The sequence below is a fragment of the Saimiri boliviensis genome, chromosome 14 (assembly GCF_048565385.1).
Source record: "Saimiri boliviensis isolate mSaiBol1 chromosome 14, mSaiBol1.pri, whole genome shotgun sequence".
In the NCBI taxonomy this organism is placed as follows: Eukaryota; Metazoa; Chordata; class Mammalia; order Primates; family Cebidae; genus Saimiri; species Saimiri boliviensis.
Window position 1 is genome coordinate 74,957,215 of NC_133462.1, and position 23,568 is coordinate 74,980,782.

Sequence of the window (23,568 nt, forward strand, 5' to 3'; positions counted from 1 at the left end):
ATTTCACTTTGATACTCTGAATAATGGGAATCAAGAAAACTTCACTAAAGGACTATTTCCAAAAGACACACACAATTTGCTACTATGCAAATTTAGACAGGGTTTTGTCATGTTCGCCAGGCTGGTCTCAAACTTATGACTTCAGGTGATGTGCCTGTCTCGGCCTCCCAAAGTGCTAGGACTACAGGTGGTGAGTCACTGCATTCGGTCTAATATTTCAGAACATTTCTTAACCAGATTTCTACTCTACCACCTCAACAGTGCAGTAGACAGTTTTGCTTATGAGGTTATATTTCGGGTTACTGGAGGATGTTTATTTGCTCTAAGGACATGACTCGTTTGCTCAATTACTAGGAAAGGCTGGTGCTGCAGCAAACAGCTTTCAACTTTCTGGCTGCCATTTCATTACTGGTAACAGAACCTGTGGTCTCAGGCAAGTTAGTGCAATATGCAACAAAGGTACTCAGATTTTTTTTTTTCTTTTTGCAAGTCTAACTGTCCACACCACAGTACTCAGATTTAACCTATATGTGGAACAGATGGCACTGCTGTATTCCATAGCTCCAGACATTGCTGCTAACCTGGTCAGCCAACTAAAGAAAGCAAGCCATTGTTAATTCAGACCAGACAAATGAGTATGGATACCTTAAGTCCATTATTACTTCTGAAAAAACAACCTAAAACAATTATCCTACTGATGACTAAATTGTTTTCTTCTTTTTTACAGAGGTGGGGCCTACCTCTGTCACCCAGGTTGGAGTGCAGCAGTACAATCACAGCTTACCGTAAACTCGTGGGCTCAAGCAATCCTCCTGTGCTTCAGTCTCCTGAGTAGTAGGACTATAGGTGTGTACCCAGCTAATTTTATTTTCTGTAGAGACAGGGTGGCACTATGTTCCCCAGGCTCAAATTCCTGGCCTCAAGTGATCCTCCTGCCCTGGCCTCCCAAAGTGTTGGGACTACAGGCATGAGCCACTGCACCTAGGCATAAATGGCTTTTTTTTTTTTTTGAGACAGAGTCTCACTCTGTCACCCAGGCTGGAGTGCAGTGGCGCAATCTCAGCTCACTGCAACCTTTGCCTCCCAGGTTCAAGCAATTCTCTTCCTTGGCCTCCTGAGTAGCTGAGATTGCAGGTGTGCGCCACCAAGCCCTGCTGATTTCTGTATTTTTTTTTTGGTAGAGACAGGGTTTCACCATCCTGGCCAGGCTTAAATGGTCTTGAACTCCCAGCCTCAAGATCAACCTGCCTCAGCCTCCCAAAGTGCTGGGATTATAGGTGTGAGCCACTGCACCCAGCCATAAGTGGTTTTCTTAACGTGGGCTTCTCCTTTTTCAAATCAGTTTAACTGGCACAAAAAGAAAATGGGAGAGAAAGAAAAGGCTACATGGTATTTCTTACTTTCAAAGCATTCAGTTAAGATGACTTAGTGGTATACAAACTTCATGCTATAATATACCTTTCCCTGGATGCTTCGTCTGGGATACCTAGGCATATTTCTCGGTCGAACCTTCCAGCACGTCTCAAAGCAGGGTCTAATGAGTCTGGTCGATTAGTAGCTCCAATAACTAGGACCCGGGCTGTAGCAGCCACATTATTCAAATCTAGTAAGAGACAGAGGAGTGGTGAACAAAGCACTTGACATTGAGGGCAATAATGCTTTCAGAAATCATTTCATGGTTAAAGAGAAAGTATTACAGATTTTGACAGCAACACACATATAAACCAATATTTATTAAATGTCAAATACGTAAAAGGTTTGAGGAGGATAAATAAAATACAAACTCTGTCCTCAGCAGTTCACAATCTATTGAGAAACACTGAGTATGTAAATAAAAAAAATGGCATAAGACACATTTTGTGAAGTATAATAACAGATGTAAGAAAAGACATGATGAATTCCAACTGAGGAATAAGGGAGGGGCCATGGAGGTGGTAATGTTTCAGAAAGGGCTTGAAGGGTAAACAGAATTTTAACCAGCAGATATATAGGTTAGTGGAATTCTACATAGAAGAAAGAGATGAGTAAAAGCACACAGGGCCAAGCATGCATGGCACATCCAGGCAAGGTGAGCAGGACAACAACAGGAAGGCTGGGAGGATGCAGGAGTCTGTGTCTCAGAACAGATTGATAAAATTAATTCGAGCAGGGGAATACAAAATAGTCTTCAGCTGTTCTGGCTTAACCTAGGGATGCATTTCTAGGAATGGGCAAAACTGAGGGCTTAAATCTTACCTTTCTTTCTTTTTTCTTCTTTTTTTTTTTTTAGATGGAGTTTCGCTCTTGTTACCCAGGCTGGAGTGCAATGGCGCGATCTTGGCTCACTGCAACCTCCGCCTCCTGGGTTCAGGCAATTCTCCTGCCTCAGCTTCCTGAGTAGCTGGGATTACAGGCACGCGCCACCATGCCCAGCTAATGTTTTGTATTTTTAGTAGAGACGGGGTTTCACCATGTTGACCAGGACGGTGTCTATCTCTTGACCTCGTGATTCACCCGCCTCGGCCTCCCAAAGTGCTGGGATTACAGGCTTGAGCCACCGTGCCCGGCCAAATCTTACCTTTCTTAAGTATTATTTCTCTCAACTGAACCAGGATTGAACAGCAAGGAGTCTGAGGTTATTCTCCCTCACAGGTAACAAGAAGGCAGTAAGATGCTAATTAAATCATCAGGAGTTTATACAGTGTGTCCTTTAGCCAGCAGGGAGCTATAAAAGCTTTTCTCATAATACAGGCCTCAGAGACATGGCAAGAAAATTTTAGATAGAAATAAAACAGAATCCCAGCACTTTGGGAGGCTGAGCAGAAAGATTGCTTGAGCCCAGGAGTTCGAGACAAGCCTGGGCAACATAGTGAGATCCTGTCTTTAAAAATAAAAATAAAAATACAAGATCCTGGGCATAGCGGCTCATGCCTGTAATCCCAGCACTTTGCGAGGCTGAGAGCGATGGATCACCTGAGGCCAGGAGTTTGAGACCAGACTGGCCAACATGACAAAACCCTGCCTCTACTAAAAATATAAAAATTAGCCAGGTGTAGTGGCATGCATCTGTAATCCCAGCTACTTGGGAGGTGAAGCAGGAGAATCACTTGAACCCAGCAGGCGGAGGTTGCAGCGATGTGAGATTATGCCATTGCACTCCATCCTGGGTGACAGAGTGAGACTCTGTCTCAAAGAAAAAAAAAGCCAGGCATGGCGGTGCACACTTGGGGTCCCAACTACTTGGGAGGCTTACATGGGAGGATAACTTAAGCCCAGGAGGTCAAGGCTGCAGTGAGATATGATTATGTCACTGCATTCCAGCCTGGGTGACAGAGCAACACTCTATCTCATCAATCAATCAAGCAATCAATCAATCAATTAGAAGAAGCAACCTACAACCTGGTAATGCAAAAACATAAAATATGTACTTCAGATTTTCTTGTGTACACAAAATATGTGCTATTTCTTCTTATTTATTTTTAGAGGTGGGGTGTTGCCATGTTGCCCAGGATGGCCTCAAACTACTAGGCTCACGCAATCCTCCTCCTTTAGCCTCCCAAAGTGTTAGGATTATAGGTGTGAGCCACTGTGCCCAGTACGACTATTTTTTTTTTTACACTATTTGATATTTACTATTTGAATATTTTATATCTTTATGTATTACAGTATTTTAAAACATTTATTATCTTAAAATGAATTCATTATTTTAAACTGACCATCCATGCAGGTTAGGAGTTGGGCTACAATTCTTCGTTCCATATCCTTTGAAGCAACTTCTCTTTTGGGTGTAATAGCATCAATTTCATCAATGAAAATGATACATGGTGCATTTGACTAGAAATAAAAATATCACATAAAGACAACCATAAATATATCACCTATACTAAAGCACAGTTAAGCATATACATTTTTCGGAAAATCTTAAAGTTCAAGGATTATTTGCCAAAGAATAACCCTAAAGAAGGCAGTTCACGTGTATTACTTCTGATTTTTATCTGACTTAGATAAAAGAACCAAGATGCTTATAAGTACACAGTAAGAGACTGCTGAGAGGGCAACACATTTATAGTGTTTTCATCAATGCATGTTTTGTGATAAATCTACTGAAATTCTTTTGTAAATTAGTCACATTTGCTATGCTATGAAATAGAAACAATGATTTTGAATAAGCATATGCACAGAAAAAAAATTAAAAACAACAAGTTTGCCGGGCACAGTGGCTCATGCCTGTAATCCCAGCACTTTGGGAGGCCGAGGCGGGTGGATCACGAGGTCAAGAGATCGAGACCATCCTGGTCAACATGGTGAAACCCCGTCTCTACTAAAAATACAAAAAATTAGCTGAGCATGGTGGCGCGTGCCTGTAATCCCAGCTACTCAGGAGGCTGAGGCAGGAGAATTGCCTGAACCCAGGAGGCGGAGGTTGCGGTGAGCCGAGATCACGCCATTGCACTCTAGCCTGGGTAACGAGCGAAGCTCTGTCTCAAAAAAAAAAAAAAAAAAAAAGTTCATAAACTTTAAATTAGCAAACCCAAGCTTACTAGAAACATTATGAGGGTTTCTACCAACATAAAAGTTTCCAAGTCTTTCTCTATGATTTGCTGTAAGAGGAAATTTGAGAAGCATCAGAAGCTTTTTAAACAATGTGTGGTAAAATATACATAGAATTTACCATTCTAACCACTTTGGGTATACAGTTTAGTGGCATTAAATACTTTCAGACTGTTGTGTAAACGCTACCACTATCCATCTCCAGAACTTTCTCAGCATTCACACTGAAAAGTACCAGAAGCTTATTTTAAAGACTACATTGAATAAGGAAAGGATGGTTAAGTTCGAATACATCAGTGTAATGATTGCCTCCAGTTTTGTTGTTTTGTTTTTAAGAAATAAACTAGATAGCATTCTGAAAGAATAAATTAAGATGTAACAATCAGCTACCAAGAGTGGTCAAATTCATTGAGACAAAAAGCAGAATGGTGGTGGTGGCCAGGGACTGGTGGGAGAGATGAATGGGGAGTTACTGTTTGGGAACATGAAGATGCTCTGGAAACGGATGGGGGTAATGATTACACAACAATGTGAATGTACTTACTGCCACAGAATTGTACACTTAGAAATGTTTAAAATGGCCTTTTCAGCTGGAACTGCCATCTTCCAGCAATTCACCAAAATGATGAACACAAAGGGAAAGAGGAGAGGCACCTGATATTCTCTAGGCCTTTCAGAAAACATGCAGCTGTTCCTTTGGCTGTACATATATGTGAATCTATAAGAAATGAGATATTGTAGGCTGGGCGCCATGGCTCATGCCTGTAATCCCAGCACTTTGGGCAGCCGAGGAGGGTGGATCACCAGAGGTCAGGAGCTCAAGACCAGCCTGGCCAACATGGAGAAACCCTGTCTCTACTAAACATATAAAAATTGGCTGTATGTGGTGGTACATGTCTGTAATTCCAGCTACTAGAGAGGCTGAGGCAGGAGAATCATTTGAACCCAGAAGGCAGAGGTTGAAGTGAGCTGAGATCATGCCACTGCACTCCACAAAGATTTTGCCAATGCACTTCAGCCTGGGCAACAGAATGAGAGTCTGTCAAAAAGAAAGGAAGGAAGGGAGGGAGGGAGGGGGGGAAAGGAAGGAAGGGAGGGAGGAAGGGAGGGAGGGAGGGAGGGAAAGGAAGGAAGGGAGGAAGGGAGGGAGGGAAAGACAGGAAGGGAGGAAGAGAGGGAGGGAAAGAAAGGAAGGGAGGAACAGAGGGAGGGAGGAAGGGAGGCAGGGAAAGGAAGGAAGGGAGGGAAAGGAAGTGAGGGAGGAAGGAAGGAAGGATGGGAGGGAGGGAGGAAAAGGAAGGAAGGGAGGGAAAGGGAGGAAGGGAGGGAGGAAGGGAGGAAGGAAGGAAGAAAGGAAGGAAGGAAGGAAGGAAGGAGATATGGTAGACATCAAGGGAATGGGTACTGTTCAAAAAGGAATGCCCCCCAAGTGTTACCACTGCAAAACAGGAGAGTCTATAATATTACCCAGGATGCTGCTGGCATTGTTGTAAAGAAACAAGGGCAAGATTCTTGTCAAGAGAATCAGTGTGTGTACTGAGCACATTAAGCACTCTAAGAACAGAGATAGCTTTCTGAAACGCGTGACAGAAAATGATCAGAAAAAGGAAACCAAGGGGAAAGTGCCAGCTTGCTCCACCCAGAGAAGTGCACTCTGTGAGAAGCAATAGGAAGGAGCCTGGGCTGCTGGATCCTCTTCCCTATGAATTCATGGTATAATAGGTGTTAAAAAATAAAAGACCTCTGGACTGTAAAAATGTTTTTCTTCACTGAATAGAAGTGTAGTGTCCTCTTCCCCAAAGAAACATTTAAAACAAATTTAAATTGTGTCCTAATTCATTGTGTAGTGCCTTTACTATTCAAATTTAATGTATTCCTTGCTGAAAGATGTTAGGTGCCTTATTGTGCAACAAATTACTCAACTGGTTAGAAAACTGCCAGGTATTATTTATGAAATATCTGTACTGGTCCCTCTAAATCATCACGAAAGAAATGATTTACAAAAACTTAAAAAATGGTAAATTCTGGGCGCCGGGCGCGGTGGCTCAAGCCTGTAATCCCAGCACTTTGGGAGGCTGAGGCGGGTGGATCACAAGGTCAAGAGATGGAGACCATCTTGGTCAACAAGGTGAAACCCCGTCTCTACTAAAAATACAAAAAATTAGCTGGGCATGGTGGCTCATGCCTGTAATCCCAGCTACTCAGGAGGCTGAGACAGGAGAATTGCCTGAACCCAGGAGGCGGAGGTTGCGGTGAGCCGAGGTCGTGCCATTGCACTCCAGCCTGGGTAACAAGAGTGAAACTCCATCTCAAAAAAAAAAAAAAAAAAAAAAAAATGGTAAATTCTGTTATATATATATTTTACTACAAAAAAGAGATAAAGATCAGTTAAAATGAAAAAAATTGAAGAAAAATATCTACATTTATAATCTAAATCATTTTACTCAATCAGTTTAGGAGTGACAGTGATTATGCTAAGTAAGGCTGTCAGCCTCCCTTAAGGCATCTCAAAACCATGGGAACCACCACATTTTTTTTTTTTTTTTTTTGAGACAGAGTTTCACTTTTGTTACCCAAGCTGGAGTGCAATGGTGCGATCTCCGCCTCCACCTCCTGGGTTCAGGCAATTCTCCTGCCTCAGCCTCCTGAGTAGCTGGTATTATAAGCACGCACCACCATGCCCAGCTAATTTTTTGTTTTTTTAGTAGAGACAGTGTTTCACCATGTTGACCAGGATGGTCTCGATCTCTTGACCTCGTGATCCACCCGCCTCGGCCTCCCAAAGTGCTGGGATTACAGGCTTGAGCTACCGCGCCCGGCCTAGAACCACCACATTTTAAAGGGAAAGATATTTAGCCTATCAGTAGCTGGCTCTCTTCCCTAATCATCCTTATGGCAATGTTTGCAAAAGACGCCTATGACTGCTAGATACGTAATCCAGTTAGAAAAGAGTAAAATTACAGAGACCAACAGTATCAGAAAACAAGCACATTAGTACTCATCAGTGACCTGGAAAGTTGAATGGGGGGAAAAAAATAAATGATGGTCATTGGAATGTGGCCTAAAGGAAGCACGGTTTTCAACAAAGTATCACTTGATTGGATTTCACCTTTTTTGTTCTCTGTTCCACATGCTTTCCTGTACTCATTAGGGAAGAGGGAACCAGGAAAAGTGGGGTGCTAAGCCATGTATTTACTGGGCATCTACTGTGAGGTACTTTACTGGCCCAGTACTGGTTTAGTGAGAGCTTTAAACACAGAACCAACAACCTAAAGATGCCATTTGTCTGTTATCTTTATTGATCATTGTGTTTACCATACACACAAAATTTACTCGCCTGTGGCTATGCATGCCAATTTAACAATGGAATAGACCTGTTTTTGGAAAACAGGTAGCACCCAAAAGAGTTCAGCTTTGCTTTCCACCCTGCCTTTCCACCCTTTTTCTCTTTATCCTCCTAGTGTTGCCCACACCTCTTTCTATGTCAGCCCATACAATAACCAAGTAGATGGACTACCTATTCTTGTTATTTAAATTTTTTTTTCTCAATTACTGCTTAAATTTCTCTTCTAATTTCACATAGGCTTCTATTAGTTGTATTGGAAATTCATCACCTACTATATATTGGCAATGCTAACAATGACATAAAATTAAACTTTTCACCATTTTTTAGTTTTAAACACTGGTGATATTTGCTCAAGTGTAAATAATTTACAGCTAATATTTACAGGGCTTGTGCTGTGTGCAAGGCACCATATCAAAGGTTTTATAAGAAGTCTTTCAATTAACAGTCTCAGCCACATGAGATTTTGGTATTATTATTACCCTAGTTTACTAGTAAGGAATGACAATTTATTCTGCCATTTTTATGGTTGTTTTTATAATATCCTAAATGACAATTTTTACATTGCTTACAAGTTTTTAGGCCAAACTTAAGTTGAGGAAAGTAAAAGTGAGTGGAAAATATCATAAGGATAATATACTTTCAACATATGACTACAGGGTATGACAGCACAGAATTTCTAACCAATTAAATTTATGTTTGATTTTAAATGAAAAGGGTTACTTATCCAACAGCTGGTATCACTAAATCTACTTTAAATATTTAGCCATCATGCATAACAAATTACCATGTTTATTTAATAAAAGAATGGCTAGTGAGTGGGTTAACAAATACTAGCATCAGAAAAAGCAGGATCTTTAATAGAAGCTGGTAGCGTCTGACCACCTGGCATTAATCACTGACTCACCACAGCTTGCTCGAATAGTTCTCTCAGCTTCTGCTCAGACTCTCCGGATACTCCAGACACAATCTCTGGAGCAGCCACTTTCAAAATCGGCAGGTCAAGTTCCTAGGCGGACACATAAAAGAATAACTAAATATTCAAATTTTAATTTTCCTACTTTTTCTTTATCCAGTCTCCTCAAATTTTTTAAATAGCTAGCTTCCCGAGGAACTTCATCTTTTTATGTTGGCCCAGTGAAAAACACTATTTAAAAATCAATGGTTTTGGCCAGGCGCAGTGGCTGACATCTGTGATCCCAGCACTTTGGGAGGCCGAGGTGGGTGGATCACCTGAGGTCAGGAGTTCGAGACCAGCCTGACCAACATGGAGAAACCCGATTTCTACTAAAAATACAAAATTGGCCGGGTGTGGTGGTGCATGCCTGTAATCCCAGCCACACAGGAGGCTGAGGCAGGAAGCTGTGGTGAGCTGAGATCATGCCATTGCACTCCAGCCTGAGCAACAAGGGAGAGACTCCGTTAAAAAAAAAAAAAAATCAATGGTTTTATGTAAACACGTTTAAGTGGATACTATTATCTTTTTATTTTATATATGTCACTACAAAATTCTATTATCTTTTCTGAATAAAGGCTCTTGACTCTCAAGAGATATATATGTTATCCCCCACTTAGGGCTGAGCCAAAGCAATTCTTTGTTTTGATATAGAGACTGTCTCACTATGTTGCCCAGGCTAGTCTAAAACTCCTAGCCTCAAGCAATCCTCCTACTTCAGCCTCCCAAAGTGCTGGGGTTACAGGAGTGAGCCACCATGCCTGGCCTATCAAAATAATTCTTACCCAACTGCTGAGGAAAAAATAGCAAGGGTTGTGACACAGATATTTCCCATGCATCCTGCTAGTATTTCTCCAAATCCTAACCCAGAGAGTAGCCAGTTATTAGTCAGAAGAGGGAGACTCTTTAAGAAGAGACCAGGCGTGGAGGCCCATGCCTGTAATCCCAGCATTTTGGGAGGTCCAGGAGGGAGGAGTGCTTGGAGTTTGAGATCAGCCTGGGCAACACAGTGAGACCCCATCTCTATAAAAAACAATAAATTAGCCAGGCATGCTAATGCATGCCTGCAGTCCCAGCTACTTGCAAGGCTGAGGCAGGGGGATCACCTCAGCCTGAGAGGTCGAGGCTGCAGGAGCTGTGATCATGCAACTGCACTCAGCCTAGGCAAGAGAATGAGAATGTGTCTAAAAAAAAAAGAGAGAAGAGACACTACTGTTGTCCCATTCCCGTGGTTGAAATTTCACTTTCCCAATCGTATCTTTGTTGAATCCAGCTCTAATTTGGGAATCCCAACATACCACATAGCATTTTGCACTTCTTGTCTTGTCTTCCACTTATTACAGTTGTTACTATGTACAGCATTTGTTTGTATCAATGACCAATTAATGTCTCTCTCATATTAGAACTAGAATTGTCGTACTTAATACTATATTCCAAAGTCTGGCATGCAGTGATGATGTCATAGAATTATTCAACAAAAATGAAGCAAACCAATCAAGTCTCCCTTTACAAATGATTTTCTTTCATAGAACATTATTGTATTAGTGCTTGGTTCAGCATGCTATTTTTCTTTCTTTTTTTTTTTTCTTGAAATGGAGTCTTGCTCTTGTTGCCCAGGCTGAAGTACAATGGTGCGATCTTGGCTCATGGCAAATTCTGCCTCCCAGGTTCAAGTGATTCTCCCGCCTCAGCCTCCCAAGTAGTTGGGATTACAAGCATGCGCCACCACGTCTGGCTAATTTCGTATTTTTAGTAAAATGGGTTTCTCTGTGTTGGTCAGGCTGGTCTCAAACTCCTGACCTCAGGTGATCTACCTGCCTCGGCCTCCCAAAGTGCTGGGATTACAGGCATGAGTCACCGTGCCCAGCCAGCATGCTATTTTTCTAACTGAAGTTACTCAGATACTTTACATTACTGCCTAATACAGTTTCTGAAAAATCTGAGCGGGCTAAAATAAGATTGCTAACTTAATTTTACAAAATAAGTGTCTATTATTACCATTTTAGAAAGAACTATTTTAAAACTAAAAAGTATAAAAACATAACTCTAAATAGAAATTCTGAATAAATTTAGCTGTATGAAAAGTAATATAACCCTAGTTTTCTTATTTTATTGCTCCTAAGAACCACTGGGAGGGCAGGTGCAGTGGCCCATGCCTGTAATCCCAGCATTCTGGAAGACTGAGGAGGACTGCTTGAGGCCAGGAGTTTAAGACCGCCTAGACAACACAGTGGGATTCTGTCTCTACAAAAAAAAAAAAAAAAAAAAACACCCAAAAACATTAGCTGGGTGTGGTGGTGTGTTTGCGGTTCCACTACTTGGGAGGCTGAGGTGGAAGAACCACTTGAGCCTGGAAGGTTGATGCTGCAGTGAGCCATGATTGCACCACTGCACTCCAGCCTGGGCAACAGTGAAACTCTGTCTTAAAGAAAGAAATAAAATAAAATAACTATTGGCCTAAAGGGAAAGCAAAGTAACTAAAATGTAACCCATGTGTTAATAAAAAGGTTTGTTTGAAACTGTATTATTTTATTTTCTACCTAACTCTTGCCATATACAATTACATACACTAAAAATAAATTCCTCAAGTTGCTCCTGAGAAGCAAAAAATAAACTAAATGAATAAATACCACAAATAATACCAGCATGGTAACAAAGGGATCAGTTCCAATGACTATATTCTCTTCCTGAAGAATGCCAGGTCTGGTTTAAGTTGACAAAAGAGAAAAAAACAAAAACAAATAATAACAACAAAAGGAGCAAAAGCAAACAAGTGTCAGCAATCCTCACCCCAGCAATTGCATGTGCAAGTAATGTCTTTCCACAGCCTGGTGGCCCATGAAGAAGAACTCCACGAGGGGGCACGACGCCCAGGTGGTGGTACACCTCTGGGTGACGCATGTGAATGAGCATCTTGCAGACCTCCTGGCAGAGGACAAGCACAAAGACGTCTTTGAAAACAGAAAAATCAAAGTAGAATGAAATGTCCTATTTTTTGGAGCAGTGAAATGGAGTAGGCAGGCAGAATATACACTTTAGACTCAGAACAGAGTTTGAATCCTGGCTCTGGTACCTACTGCGTGATTTCAGCTCTAACCTCTCCAAGAAGGTTCTATTTCCTAAGCTGTGACATTATCTACCTTGAGGATGCAATGAGGATGTAATGCAGAGTAACTAGCATGGCAGATGGAAAAGAGTAGGCATTAAAAATAAAGTTACCAAAACTATTAGTACTGTTAAGATAATATTACTGGCCGGGCGCGGTGGCTCAAGCCTGTAATCCCAGCACTTTGGGAGGCCGAGGCGGGTGGATCACGAGGTCGAGAGATTGAGACCATCCCGGTCAACATGGTGAAACCCCGTCTCTACTAAAAATACAAAAAATTAGCTGGGCATGGTGGCGCGTGCCTGTAATCCCAGCTACTCAGGAGGCTGAGGCAGGAGAATTGCTTGAACCCAGGAGGCGGAGGTTGCGATGAGCCGAGATCGCACCATTGCACTCCAGCCTGGGTAAAAAGAGCGACACTCTGTCTCAAAAAAAAAAAAAAAAAAAAGATAATATTACTTATAAAGCATGGATCTTATGTGCACTATAATTAAAATAATAGAAAAGTCGAAAATAGTATGCATCTTTTCTCCTGCAATGCCCTAAAGGGTACAGGTCAGGTTTGCCCTTCTCAACCTTCCCAGTTTCTTCTCTTATACCCAGTTCATATTAGAAACAAAGAGATACGCCTTCTCTCATAACTGATTAGTAACATAGCCATTTGAGGTAAAATTCTGAATTTGCACTAACTTTTAAGGTCATATCATTGCCTCCCACATCTTCAAACTTCATGTTGGAGATCTGGAATTCTAACCCCCCGGCTTTAGCTGGTAAACAAAAAAGGAGGAGATTAAAAGATTAATGATTCAGTAGTAACTCATAGAATGATGCTTCTCTCAATGCAAACATGACCACTGTCACCAACAAGACTCACACCTTACCTTTCTTTTGCAGGACAGCTTCAATTTCTCCATCTACTTCCTGAAGATCTTTCTTCCTTTTGCTTCCTTTATTTTTTAGCCTGCCTTTCCGTTTAATATCACTCTCCAAAAGAGAAGACTCTTTTGAATCCTGGAAAGAAAATAAATTTAAATATGCCATGCTTAAAATTCTATGCCAATAACTTTTATTTTTTAAAGAGGGACATTATAAAGAAAATTCATTCCTGCCCTAGCATTTTCACCTCTGTTAACTATTCCCAACCTCTTTGCTCAAAGATGCAGTCTATTGGGAATGTCCGTCTCCTCATTGCCTTAAACCTCAGTTTAAATCTTAACATCTGGTGCTGGCTTTGGCAGCACATATACAAAAATTGGAACAATACACAGAAAATTAGCATGGCCCCTGTGCAAGGATCACATGGAAATTTGTGAAGCATTCCATATGGCGGGGGGGGAGTAAAAAAACTAAATCTTAACATTTAAATGCTTCTTTTCCAGATTTATACAGTTTTTCTTTTTCTTTTTTGAGACGGAGTTTCACTCTTGAAGCCCAGATTGGAGCGCAATGGCACGATCTCAGCTCACTGCAACCTCTGCCTCCCAGGTTCAAGTGATTCTCCTGCCTCAGCCTCCTAAGTAGCTGGGACTGCAAATGCCCACCACCACACCCAGCTAATTTTTATATTATTAGTAGAGATGGGGTTTTGAGATGTTGGCCAGGCTGGTCTCGAACTCCTGACCTCAGGTGATCTGCTTGCCTCAGCCTCTCAAAGTGCTGGGACTACAGGCATGAGCCACCATGCCTGGCCTTCTTTCAGTTAGATTTAATCTCTTCCTCACATTCCCAGGATACCGCATTTGCAACTATTAGTTGCCATAATCTGCCTTGTATGAGTGATTCACTTATCTCTGTTTCTCTCACTGAACTGTGAACTCCTTGATTAAGGACACTGATATTTGCCTTTTATTTCTCACTGGTCTTCTACATGGTTGTCTTCATCTGACAGCTGATGATTCACTAAATTAAATATGACTACAGAGCTGCTTTGACAGCCATAAAAAGGATAATTCAGCCAAGCACACTGGCACACACCTGTAGCTCCAGCTACTGGGGAGGCTAAGACCATTTGAGCCTAAGGTTTCAAGACTATAATGTTCTGTGATCATGCCTGTGAAAAGTGACTGCACTCTAGCCTGAGCAATGTAGCAATATTCCAACCCCCCCCAAAAAAAACGTGTTTTTAAGTATAATTCAGGCTGAGGCAGGTAGATTGCTTGTGCTCAGGAGTTAAAGACCAGCCTGGACAATACGGTGAAACCCCATCTCCACAAAAAATACAAAAACTAGTCAGGTGTGGTGCTGAGCACCTGTGGTCCCAGCTACATGGAAGGCTGAGGTGGGAGGATGGCTTATGCCCAGGAGATGGAGGTTACAGTGAGCAGTGATCAGGCTACTGTACTCTATCTAGCCTGGGTGACAAGGCAGGCTCTGTTTTAAAAAAAAAAAAAAAAAAAAAAAGGCCGGGCGCGGTGGCTCACGCCTGTAATACCAGCACTTTGGGAGGCCGAGGCAGGTGGATCAAGAGGTCAAGAGATCGAGACCATCCTGGTCAACATGGTGAAACCCTGTCTCTACTAAAAATACAAAAAATTAGCTGGGAGTGGTGGCACGTGCCTGTAATCCCAGCTACTCAGGAGGCCGAGGCAGGAGAATTGCCTGAACCCAGGAGATGGAAGCTGCGGTGAGCCGAGATCGCACCATTGCACTCCAGCCTGCGTAACAAGAGCGAAACTCCATCTTAAAAAAAAAAAGCAATTCGGCATTAAGACTCGCGTTATTGCCAACCATAACTATGTTCTCTATACATGGATGATATGGATAATTAAAGCAAAGAGATTTGGAAATGCCTATTAATAAAGGGTTTGCCAAATCAAAGAGCTTGGTTCTTAGAAACCAGTTGAAGCATCATTGTCCATGAGGAGTATGTGAGCCACATACGAAATTCATTTAATTATCTATTTTACTTAACCCAGTATATCTAAAATACTGTCATTTCAACATAGAGTCAATATAAAAAATTATTAATGAGATGTTTTACATTCTGTTTTTTCAGTAAGTCTTCAAAGTCTAATGTACACTTTAAGTTTAGAGCAATCTAAATTTGGACCATGAGAAACACTTGATTTCTATTTAGAGTTTGTAAGATTTACAGCTAAAGAAACAGATTCACAGGCCGGGCACGGTGGCTCAAGCCTGTAAGCCCAGCACTTTGGGAGGCCGAGGCGGGTGGATCACGAGGTCAAGAGATCGAGACCAACCTAGTCAACATGGTGAAACCCCGTCTCTACTAAAAATACAAGAAATTAGCTGGGCATGGTGGCGCGTGCCTATAATCCCAGCTACTCAGGAGGCTGAGGCAGGAGAATTGCCTGAACCCAGGAGGCGGAGGTTGTGGTGAGCCGAGATCCCACCATTGCACTCCAGCCTGGGTAACAAGAGCAAAACTCCGTCTCAAAAAAAAAAAAAACAGATTCACATACTTAACAGGGTAGTAGAAGATGAGACTGAAGAGAAAGCCAGGCAGCCAAATCATAAAGGTCTTTATTGGCTCACAAGACCTTTGGATTTCAGACTGAATGAAGCCACTGGAGGGTTTTAAATAGAAGAATGATCATGTGTGGTGGCTCACGCCTATACTCTCAGAACTTTGGGAGTCTGAGGTGGGTGGATTGCTTGACCCCAGGAGTTCCAGAACAGCCTGGGCAACATGGGAAAACTCCATCTCTAAAGAAGATACAAAAGTTAGCTAGGCATGGTGGCCCATGCCTGTAGTCTCAGGTACATGGGAGGCCGAGGTGGGAGGATGGCTTGAGCCCAGGAAGGAGAGGTTGCAGTAAGCCAAGATCGCGTTACTGCACTCTAGCCCCAGCGACAGAGCCAGACCCAGTCTCAAAAAAAAAAAAAGAAAAAAAAGAAGAAGAAAAAGAAAAAAGCTATCTCTGTGTGAAGAATAAACTTGGGGAACAAGCAAGGACACAGACTCCAGCTGGAAGGCTGTTTCAATAATTAAGGCAAGAAAGAGAAAAGGCTTAGACTAGGATAGAAAGAATGGCAAGTAGTGCAATGTGACCAAATTCTCCATGCATTTCAGTGAAAAGGCTGAAATGTACTTCAACTATATGGGGCTAAAATTTCATTATGAAAATACCTGTATCTCAGTTATTGGCTTCTCTGGATTACTTTTCTCATCTGATAGTTCCAAGAAAAAACTGTCTTTTTTTCCACTTGGGGTTTTGTCAATAAACCATCCTCCTTCTGAATCTTTGGCAGGAGTCTTCAAGGGAATGGAGCCTGTTTTGGAACTTAACCGTGGTGTTGAAGAGGTGGTTTCTCTTTGCTCCATCTCAGGAGTATTTGAAACAGAATCAGGATTTCCTTTCCGATATAAAGACAGCAGGGAACTGTTCATGTGATTTGCTGACTGGCAGAAACATAAAATGAAACTTTAGCATAAATTACTCAACAGGTACTCATGAAAGTTGTATTGCCTATAGTAATAAGTTTTCTACATTTTGTTTTCAGGAACTTCTCTCAGAACGCTTATAATCAGAATATATAGGTGTTAGGCTGGGCACAGTGGCTCATGCCTGTAATCCCAGCACTTTGGGAGGCCAAGGTGGCCAGATCACTTGAAGTGAGGAGTTCGAGACCAGCCTGGCCAACATGGCAAAAATCCCTTCTCTACTAAAAATACAAAAATTAGCTGGACATAGTGCCAGGTGCCTGTAATTCCAGCTACTTCAGAAGCTGAGGCAGGAGAATCACTTGAACCCAGGAGGCAGAAGTTGCAGTGAGCTGAGATCATGCCACTGCAATCCAGCCTGGGTGACAGAGTGAGACTCCATGTCAAAAAAGAAAAAAAAAGAAAAGAAACAAAACGAACATATAGGTGATCACAATAAGATTATTCACAAACAAGCATTTATTATTCAAAAAGACTCCATTTCATTGCAAATTAATGGAAAACCAATTCATAACTAGTTAAATAAAATCAAATAAGTATGATTGCTTCTAACAAATACACTAAAGAAGTATGAAATGAGCTGATTACCAATGCGAGTCACTATTAGTCCATCAATTCAAAACTGGGGCTGTAATCCCAACACTTTGGGAGGCCAAACTGGGAGGACTGCTTGAGGCCTGGAGTTCGAAACCAACCTGGGCAACATAGCAAGACCCTGTCTCGGCCGGGCGCGGTGGCTCAAGCCTGTAATCCCAGCACTTTGGGAGGCCGAGGCGGGTGGATCACGAGGTTGAGAGATCGAGACCAACCTGGTCAACATGGTGAAACCCCGTCTCTACTAAAAATATAAAAAATTAGCTGGGCATGGTGGCGTGTGCCTATAATCCCAGCTACTCAGGAGGCTGAGGCAGGAGAATTGCCTGAACCCAGGAGGCGGAGGTTGCGGTGAGCCAAGATCGCGCCATTGCACTCCAGCCTGGGTAACAAGAGCGAAACTCCGTCTCAAAAAAAAAAAAAAAAAAAAAAAAAAGACCCTGTCTCTACAAAAAATTTAAAAATTAGCCAGGCATGGTGGCACATGTCTGTTACCCTAGCTACTTGAGAGGCTGAGGTAGGGGGACAACTTGAGCCCAAGAGTTTAAAGTTGTAGTGAGTTAGGACCATACCACTGCACTACAGCCTGGGTGAGAGAGCAAGGCCCTATCCCTGCAAAAATTGGATCAAATATTTTGACAATAAATTCAAAACTGATTTACCAAGGGAAAAAACAAAAAGTGAATTATAAATAATTTGACAGACAGTTCGCCCCCTATATCCAAGGGTTCTGCATCCAGGGATTCAAAGAATCTTGATAGAAAATATTTGGGAAAAACAATTCAATTAAAAAAAATACACCAATAAAAAGTAATACAAATTTTAAGAAACACAGTGTAGGCTGGGCATGGTGGCTCATGCCTGTAATCCCAGCACTTCGGGAGGCCGAGACAGGCAGATCACTCAAGGCCAGGAGTTCAAGACCATCCTGGCCAACATAGCAAAACCCTGTCTCTACTAAAAATGCCAAAAATTACCTGGGTATGGTGGCGCGTGCCTGTAATCCCAGCTACTCAGGAGGCTGAGGCATAAGAATCGCTTGAACTTGGGAGGCAGAGGTTGCAGTCAGCTGAGATGGCGCCACTGAACTTCAGGCTGGGCAACACAGTGAGGCCTGCCTGTAATCCCAGCTACTCGGGAGGCTGAGGCAGGAGAATCGCTCGAGCCTGAGAGGTGGAGGTTGCAGTGAGCTGAGATCGTACCACTGCACACCAGCCTGGGTGACAGAGTGAGACTCCCTCTCAAAAATAGGAAAGAAATACAGTGTAAGAACTATTTAAATCTTGTTTATATTGTATTAGGTATTATAAGTAATCCAGAGATAATTTAAAGTATACAGGAGGATGTGTGTAAGGTTATATGCAAACACGATGCTATTTTACATAGGGAACTTAAGCATTTGTGGATATTCATGTGGGGCCCTGGGGCCAATCTCCCATGGATAGTGAGCGACGACTATATTATCTCCATATTCTCCTTTAATCAAGACTTTTCATTACTAATGCCATCTCCTTGGCAAAAAGTATATCCCTTTTTCCATTTTTACTATTAATTACTCTATTCCTGTCTGCCCTTATTGCTAGCTATTCTCTTCCCTTCTTTTTCCTTGTATAACTGACTATAAACACAAATACTGGAAGGATGGTTAATCCATTACCAACACTGAACACAGAAAGTGTTCAATTGTTTATTGATGAAGATGTCAAGTCTCTTATTCTATTCCCCTTCCTTCCTCTCTCCCTCCCTTCAGCCCTAACCCTTTTTTTCCCCTTTCTTCTTTCTTTCCTGCTCTTTTCTCTCTTTTGCAATTAGGTCTGTTACCCAGGCTGAAGTGGAATGGCACAATCATAGCTCACTGCAGCTTCAAACGTCTAGGCTCAAGCGGTCCTCCAGCCTCAGCCTCCTGAGTAGCTAGGACTATGGGTGTATGCCACCAGACCCAGCTAATTTTTGCTTGTTTTTTGTAGAAACAATCTTGCTACATTACCCAGGCTGGTCTTGAACTCCTGGCCTCAAGTGATCTTCCTGCCTCCCAAGGTGCTGGGATTATAGGCATGAGCCACAGCACCTGGTTTTTTATTATATTCCTTATTTATTTATTTATTTATTTATTTTTGAGACAGGATCTAGTTTTGTTGCTCAGGCTGTAGTGTAGTGGTGCAATCCCAGCTCACTGCAACCTCTGCCTCCTAGGATCAAGTGATCCTCCCATCTCAGCCACTCAAGAAGCTAGGACCATAGGTGCATGCCACCATGCTTGGCTAATCTTTGCATTTTTTTTTTTTATAGAGACAAGGTTTCACCATGTTGGCCAGGCTTCTTTCTTTCTTTCTTTCTTTTTTTTATATTTTTAATAGAGAGAGGGTTTTGCCATATTGCCCAGACTGGTCTCAAACTCCTGGGCTCAAGTGATCCACATGCTTCAGCCTAGGATTACAGGTATAAGTCACCATGCCCAGCATTTACTGAGTTTTTCTAAGGAGGTATCATAACAATTAAAAAAGAAAAAATCAAAGTGGACCCACTAAATGTTTGGCTTACCTGTGGATCTCGGTAGTCTTCCACACTTGAATCATCATCAGAATAGCTTTCAGTGTACCTCAGTAAAAAGAGGGAAAAATGTTTTAAAGACTTTTTCTCCCACATCCTAAAAAAATTACTAACCCAAACAGGTAAATATATTCAGGCAAAATATTATAGTGGTTAAGAGTCCAAACTCTGGAATCAGAGAAATTAAGATTCAAAATCCAACTTAACCAGTTATTACTTAACCTCCCTAAGCGTCAGCTTTCTTATCTGTAAAACAGAGATAATAAGTAATGTCTATCTCCCAAGGTTATTAAAGGATTAAATAAATGCTTGCAAATTCCTTATGTGTTTACAATATATAATAAACGCATAATAGTTATTTTTATCCTAGTAATAAATAAAAATAAGATACTAACTCCCTCAGGCCCAAGGGTCTCATTTAGGAATATCAGAATCAGGTAGAGGAAATATTTCAGCAACTCATAATTAAGCACTCTGAGTAACAAATTCACAAAGTCAACATGACCAAACCATGTAACCAAATACAACTTCTCCAAGACTGTTGATTAGGCGTGAAGGAGCAAATAAACCTCCTGTAACAAAAAAGAGCTATAAATCCTAATAAACTACAAGCTGAGAATGTAGTCTTGATTCATTATAATTGAAAGTTGTTGGCCGGGCGCGGTGGCTCAAGCGTGTAATCCTAGCACTTTGGGGGGCCGAGGCAGGTGGATCACGAGGTCAAGAGATCGAGACCATCCTGGTCAACATGGTGAAACCCCGTCTCTACTAAAAAAACAAAAAATTAGCTGGGCATGGTGGTGCGTGCCTGTAATCCCAGCTACTCAGGAGGCTGAGGCAGGAGAATTGCCTGAACCCGGGAGGCGGAGGTTGCGGTGAGCCGAGATCACGCCATTGCACTCCAGCCAGAGCGAAACTGCATCTCAAAAAAAAAGAAAGTTGTTACCTAATAGCTTCAAGTAACTTCAGGACTCTGCTAGTATTTAATACTTCTTTAGAAATTATTTAAACAAAAAAACCCCTTTTAAAGTAAAAATTCATATAAATATGAATGCAAGGAAATGCTATTATAATTAAGATATTAAGATACAAATCCTAGCCTGAGCAACCAAGGGAGACCCTGTCTCTACAGAAAAATTTAAAAATTAGCTGGGCATGCTGGTGCACACCTGTAGTCCCAGCTACTTGGAAGGCTGAGGTGGGAGGATTGCTTGGGCCTGGGATGGCAAGACTGCAGTGAGCCACGACTGTGCCACTGCACTGAAGCCTGGGTGACACAGTGAGACCCTCTCTCAAAAAATAAAAGCTAATTCTTTATTCATTAAAATGTATCAATATTACTTAGGGGCATTTCTAATCAGTATTAGTAAGTTATATTATTCAACTATTTGAGAAAAAAAATAGTTTGCCTTACAATTTACGCCCTACAAAAAAAAATAAAAAAAAAATCCAAGTGGATTAAAGAGTTAAACAACAGAAAGAAATAGGAAAAAAAAGTGTAAGTAATCACTTTACACACTCTTGTGAGAGGTCTTAAGCATATTCGCATAAACTAAAAGGAAAAAGACTGATAGAATTGACTACATAAAAATGTCAAACTTCTCTAATCAAAAGACGGTATAAACAAAAATTAAAAGGGAAGTGACAAAATGGGGAAAGCAGTTGTAATACATATAAAAAGAGGTAATATTTTATGCAAAGCCCTCCAACAACTAATAAGGAAAATTCAAATACCTCTCAAATGAAATAGAAAAAAACCCATAAGCAAGCAATTCACAAAACAAATATGAAATAACAAAAAACTAACCTCAATAATTATAAAAGTACAAATAAAAATATAATCAAGGCTGGGTGCAGTGGTTCACACCTATAATCCCAGCACTTTGGGAGGCCGAGAGGGGCGGATCACGAGGTCAGGAGTTGGAGACCAGCCTGCCGAACATGGTGAAACCCTGTCTCTACTAAAAATACAAAAATTAGCCAGGAGTGGTGGTGGGCACCTGTAATCCCAACTACTCAGGAGGCTGAGGCAGAAGAATTGTTTGAACCCGGGAGGCAGAAGTTGCAGTGAGCCAAGATCGCACTACTGGACTCCAGCCTGGGTGACAGAGTGAGACTTTGTCTCAAAATAAAAAAGGATCAATATTTTGCCTATAAAACCAGCAACGATTAAATAATAGTATAACTAAGATTGCAGGGATGCAAAGAAATGTTTTCTTTATACAAAGTTATTGGAAGTATAAACTCAGGGAAGCCAAGTCCAAATGCACTAGAAATCTCAAAAATATCAATCTTTGACCTCAGAAATTCCACCTCAAAAATTCAACATAGAAAAATGTAATGTGTACAAAGATATATGCAGTCAAGAGTTATTTATTTTTATTTACTTTTTTATTTTTTATTTTTTTGAGATGGAGTCTCACTCTGTCGTCTGGACTGGAGTGCAGAGGTGTGATCTCAGTTCACTGCAACTTCCACCTCCCAAGTTCAAGCAATTCCCTTCCTGCCTCAGCCTCTTGAGTAGCCTGAATTACAGGCACTTGCCACCATGCCCTGCTAATTTTTGTATTTTTAGTAGAAACGGGGTTTCACCATCTTGGCCAGGCTGGTCTTAAACTCCTGACCTCATGATCCATCCGCCTCAGCCTCCCAAAGTGCCAGGATTACAGGCATGAGCTATCATGCCCAGTCAAGAGTTATTTATTATATAATAGTGTGATACAAACAAATATCCATGAAAATGGAACTCGTTAAGAAAATTATGATAAATCTAAATGAAAAAGACTGAGTTACAAATAGTAAAACGGGGCTATCATCCCAAATCCTATAGACATTAAAAGGATAACAAGAGAATATTGCAGAAGCATTATGCCAATGAATTCCACACCTGAGAGAAAATAAACAGATGATTAAAAAATATAATGTACCACAACTGACATAAGAAGAGATATAAGGAAGAGCTGTATATCCAGCAAAACTAAAATTTATCAAAATCCTTCAGAAAAAGACGACTCTGGGGGAAGTTGATTCTAGCCCTGGATGAATTGTGGGCGAACATTAACAAATATTAAAAAAAGAATTTCCATAATTCATTTTCATAAAATAGAGAAAAAAAATAGAGAAAAACTTTTTTATGAAAAAAAGTTTCATAAAAACTTTCCCACTAATACCATGAGGCTGGTGAATCCCTAACACCAAAACCTGACAGACATTACAAAAATAAACAAAAGAAAATTCAGACCAATATGACATACAGATGTAAATATCAGTAGGAAAAGATTAATAAATTAATAAATTAAATCCAGGCCGGGCGCGGTGGCTCAAGCCTGTAATCCCAGCACTTTGGGAGGCCGAGGCGGGTGGATCACGAGGTCAAGAGATCGAGACCATCCTGGTCAACATAGTGAAACCCCGTCTCTACTAAAAATACAAAAAATTAGCTGGGCATGGTGGCACGTGCCTGTAATCCCAGCTACTCAGGAGGCTGAGGCAGGAGAATTGCCTGAACCCAGGAGGCGGAGGTTGCGGTGAGCCGAGATCGCGCCATTGCACTCCAGCCTGGGTAACAGGAGCGAAACTCCGTCTCAAAAAAAAAAAAAAAAAAAAAAAAAAAAAAATTAAATCCAATTAACACCCTTTGTTTCAAAAGTTAGCTGGGCATGGTGGCAGGTGCCTGTAATCCCAGCTACTCAGGAGACTGAGGCAGGAGAATTGCCTAAACCTAGAGGCGGTGGTTGCAGTGAGTTAGGCTCGTGCCATTGTACTCAAGCCTAGGTGACAAGAGTGAGACTCTACCTCAAAAAAACAAAGAAATACTCTTTTTTATTTCTTTTTTCTTTCTCTTTTTTTTTTTTCTTAAAGTTAAATATGCATCTATCACATGACCCTGCTATTCCAATCTTAGATATTTAACAGAGGAAAGGAAAATACTCTCCACACAAAGACCTGGACATAAATGTTCATAGTAGCTTAATTTGTAATACTCAGAAACAAACCAATTGCCCAATGAGAGATAAACAGATAGGCCAGGCAAGGTAGTTCACACCAGTAATCCCAGCACTCTGGGAGTCCCAGGCAAGAGGACT

At 41.3% G+C, this 23,568-nt stretch overlaps 1 protein-coding gene and 1 non-coding gene across 6 annotated transcripts in view; one reads left to right on the forward strand and one right to left on the reverse strand.

The window, feature by feature from the left end:
* The window catches only part of NVL (nuclear VCP like), a 104,918-nt gene that overhangs the window by 64,780 nt on the left and 16,570 nt on the right, over positions 1-23,568 (reverse strand). For 4 of the 5 annotated variants that reach the window (XR_745172.3, XM_003930311.4, XM_010340908.3 and 1 more), the window contains exons 5-12: positions 19,475-19,532; positions 16,025-16,297; positions 12,816-12,945; positions 12,625-12,701; positions 11,619-11,753; positions 8,781-8,882; positions 3,696-3,813; positions 1,459-1,603 (exon numbers count right to left, since the gene is read on the reverse strand). Coding sequence is in view for 4 of the 5 variants with exons in the window: in XM_003930311.4 (XP_003930360.3) it covers positions 1,459-1,603; positions 3,696-3,813; positions 8,781-8,882; positions 11,619-11,753; positions 12,625-12,701; positions 12,816-12,945; positions 16,025-16,297; positions 19,475-19,532 (1,038 nt within the window). In the remaining variant the exon portion in view is untranslated. The other variant, XM_010340909.3, reaches the window with a different exon arrangement.
* On the forward strand, positions 13,157-13,263 carry LOC120362106 (U6 spliceosomal RNA). The gene has a single exon (XR_005578103.2). It is a non-coding gene; the product is annotated as a U6 spliceosomal RNA (small nuclear RNA).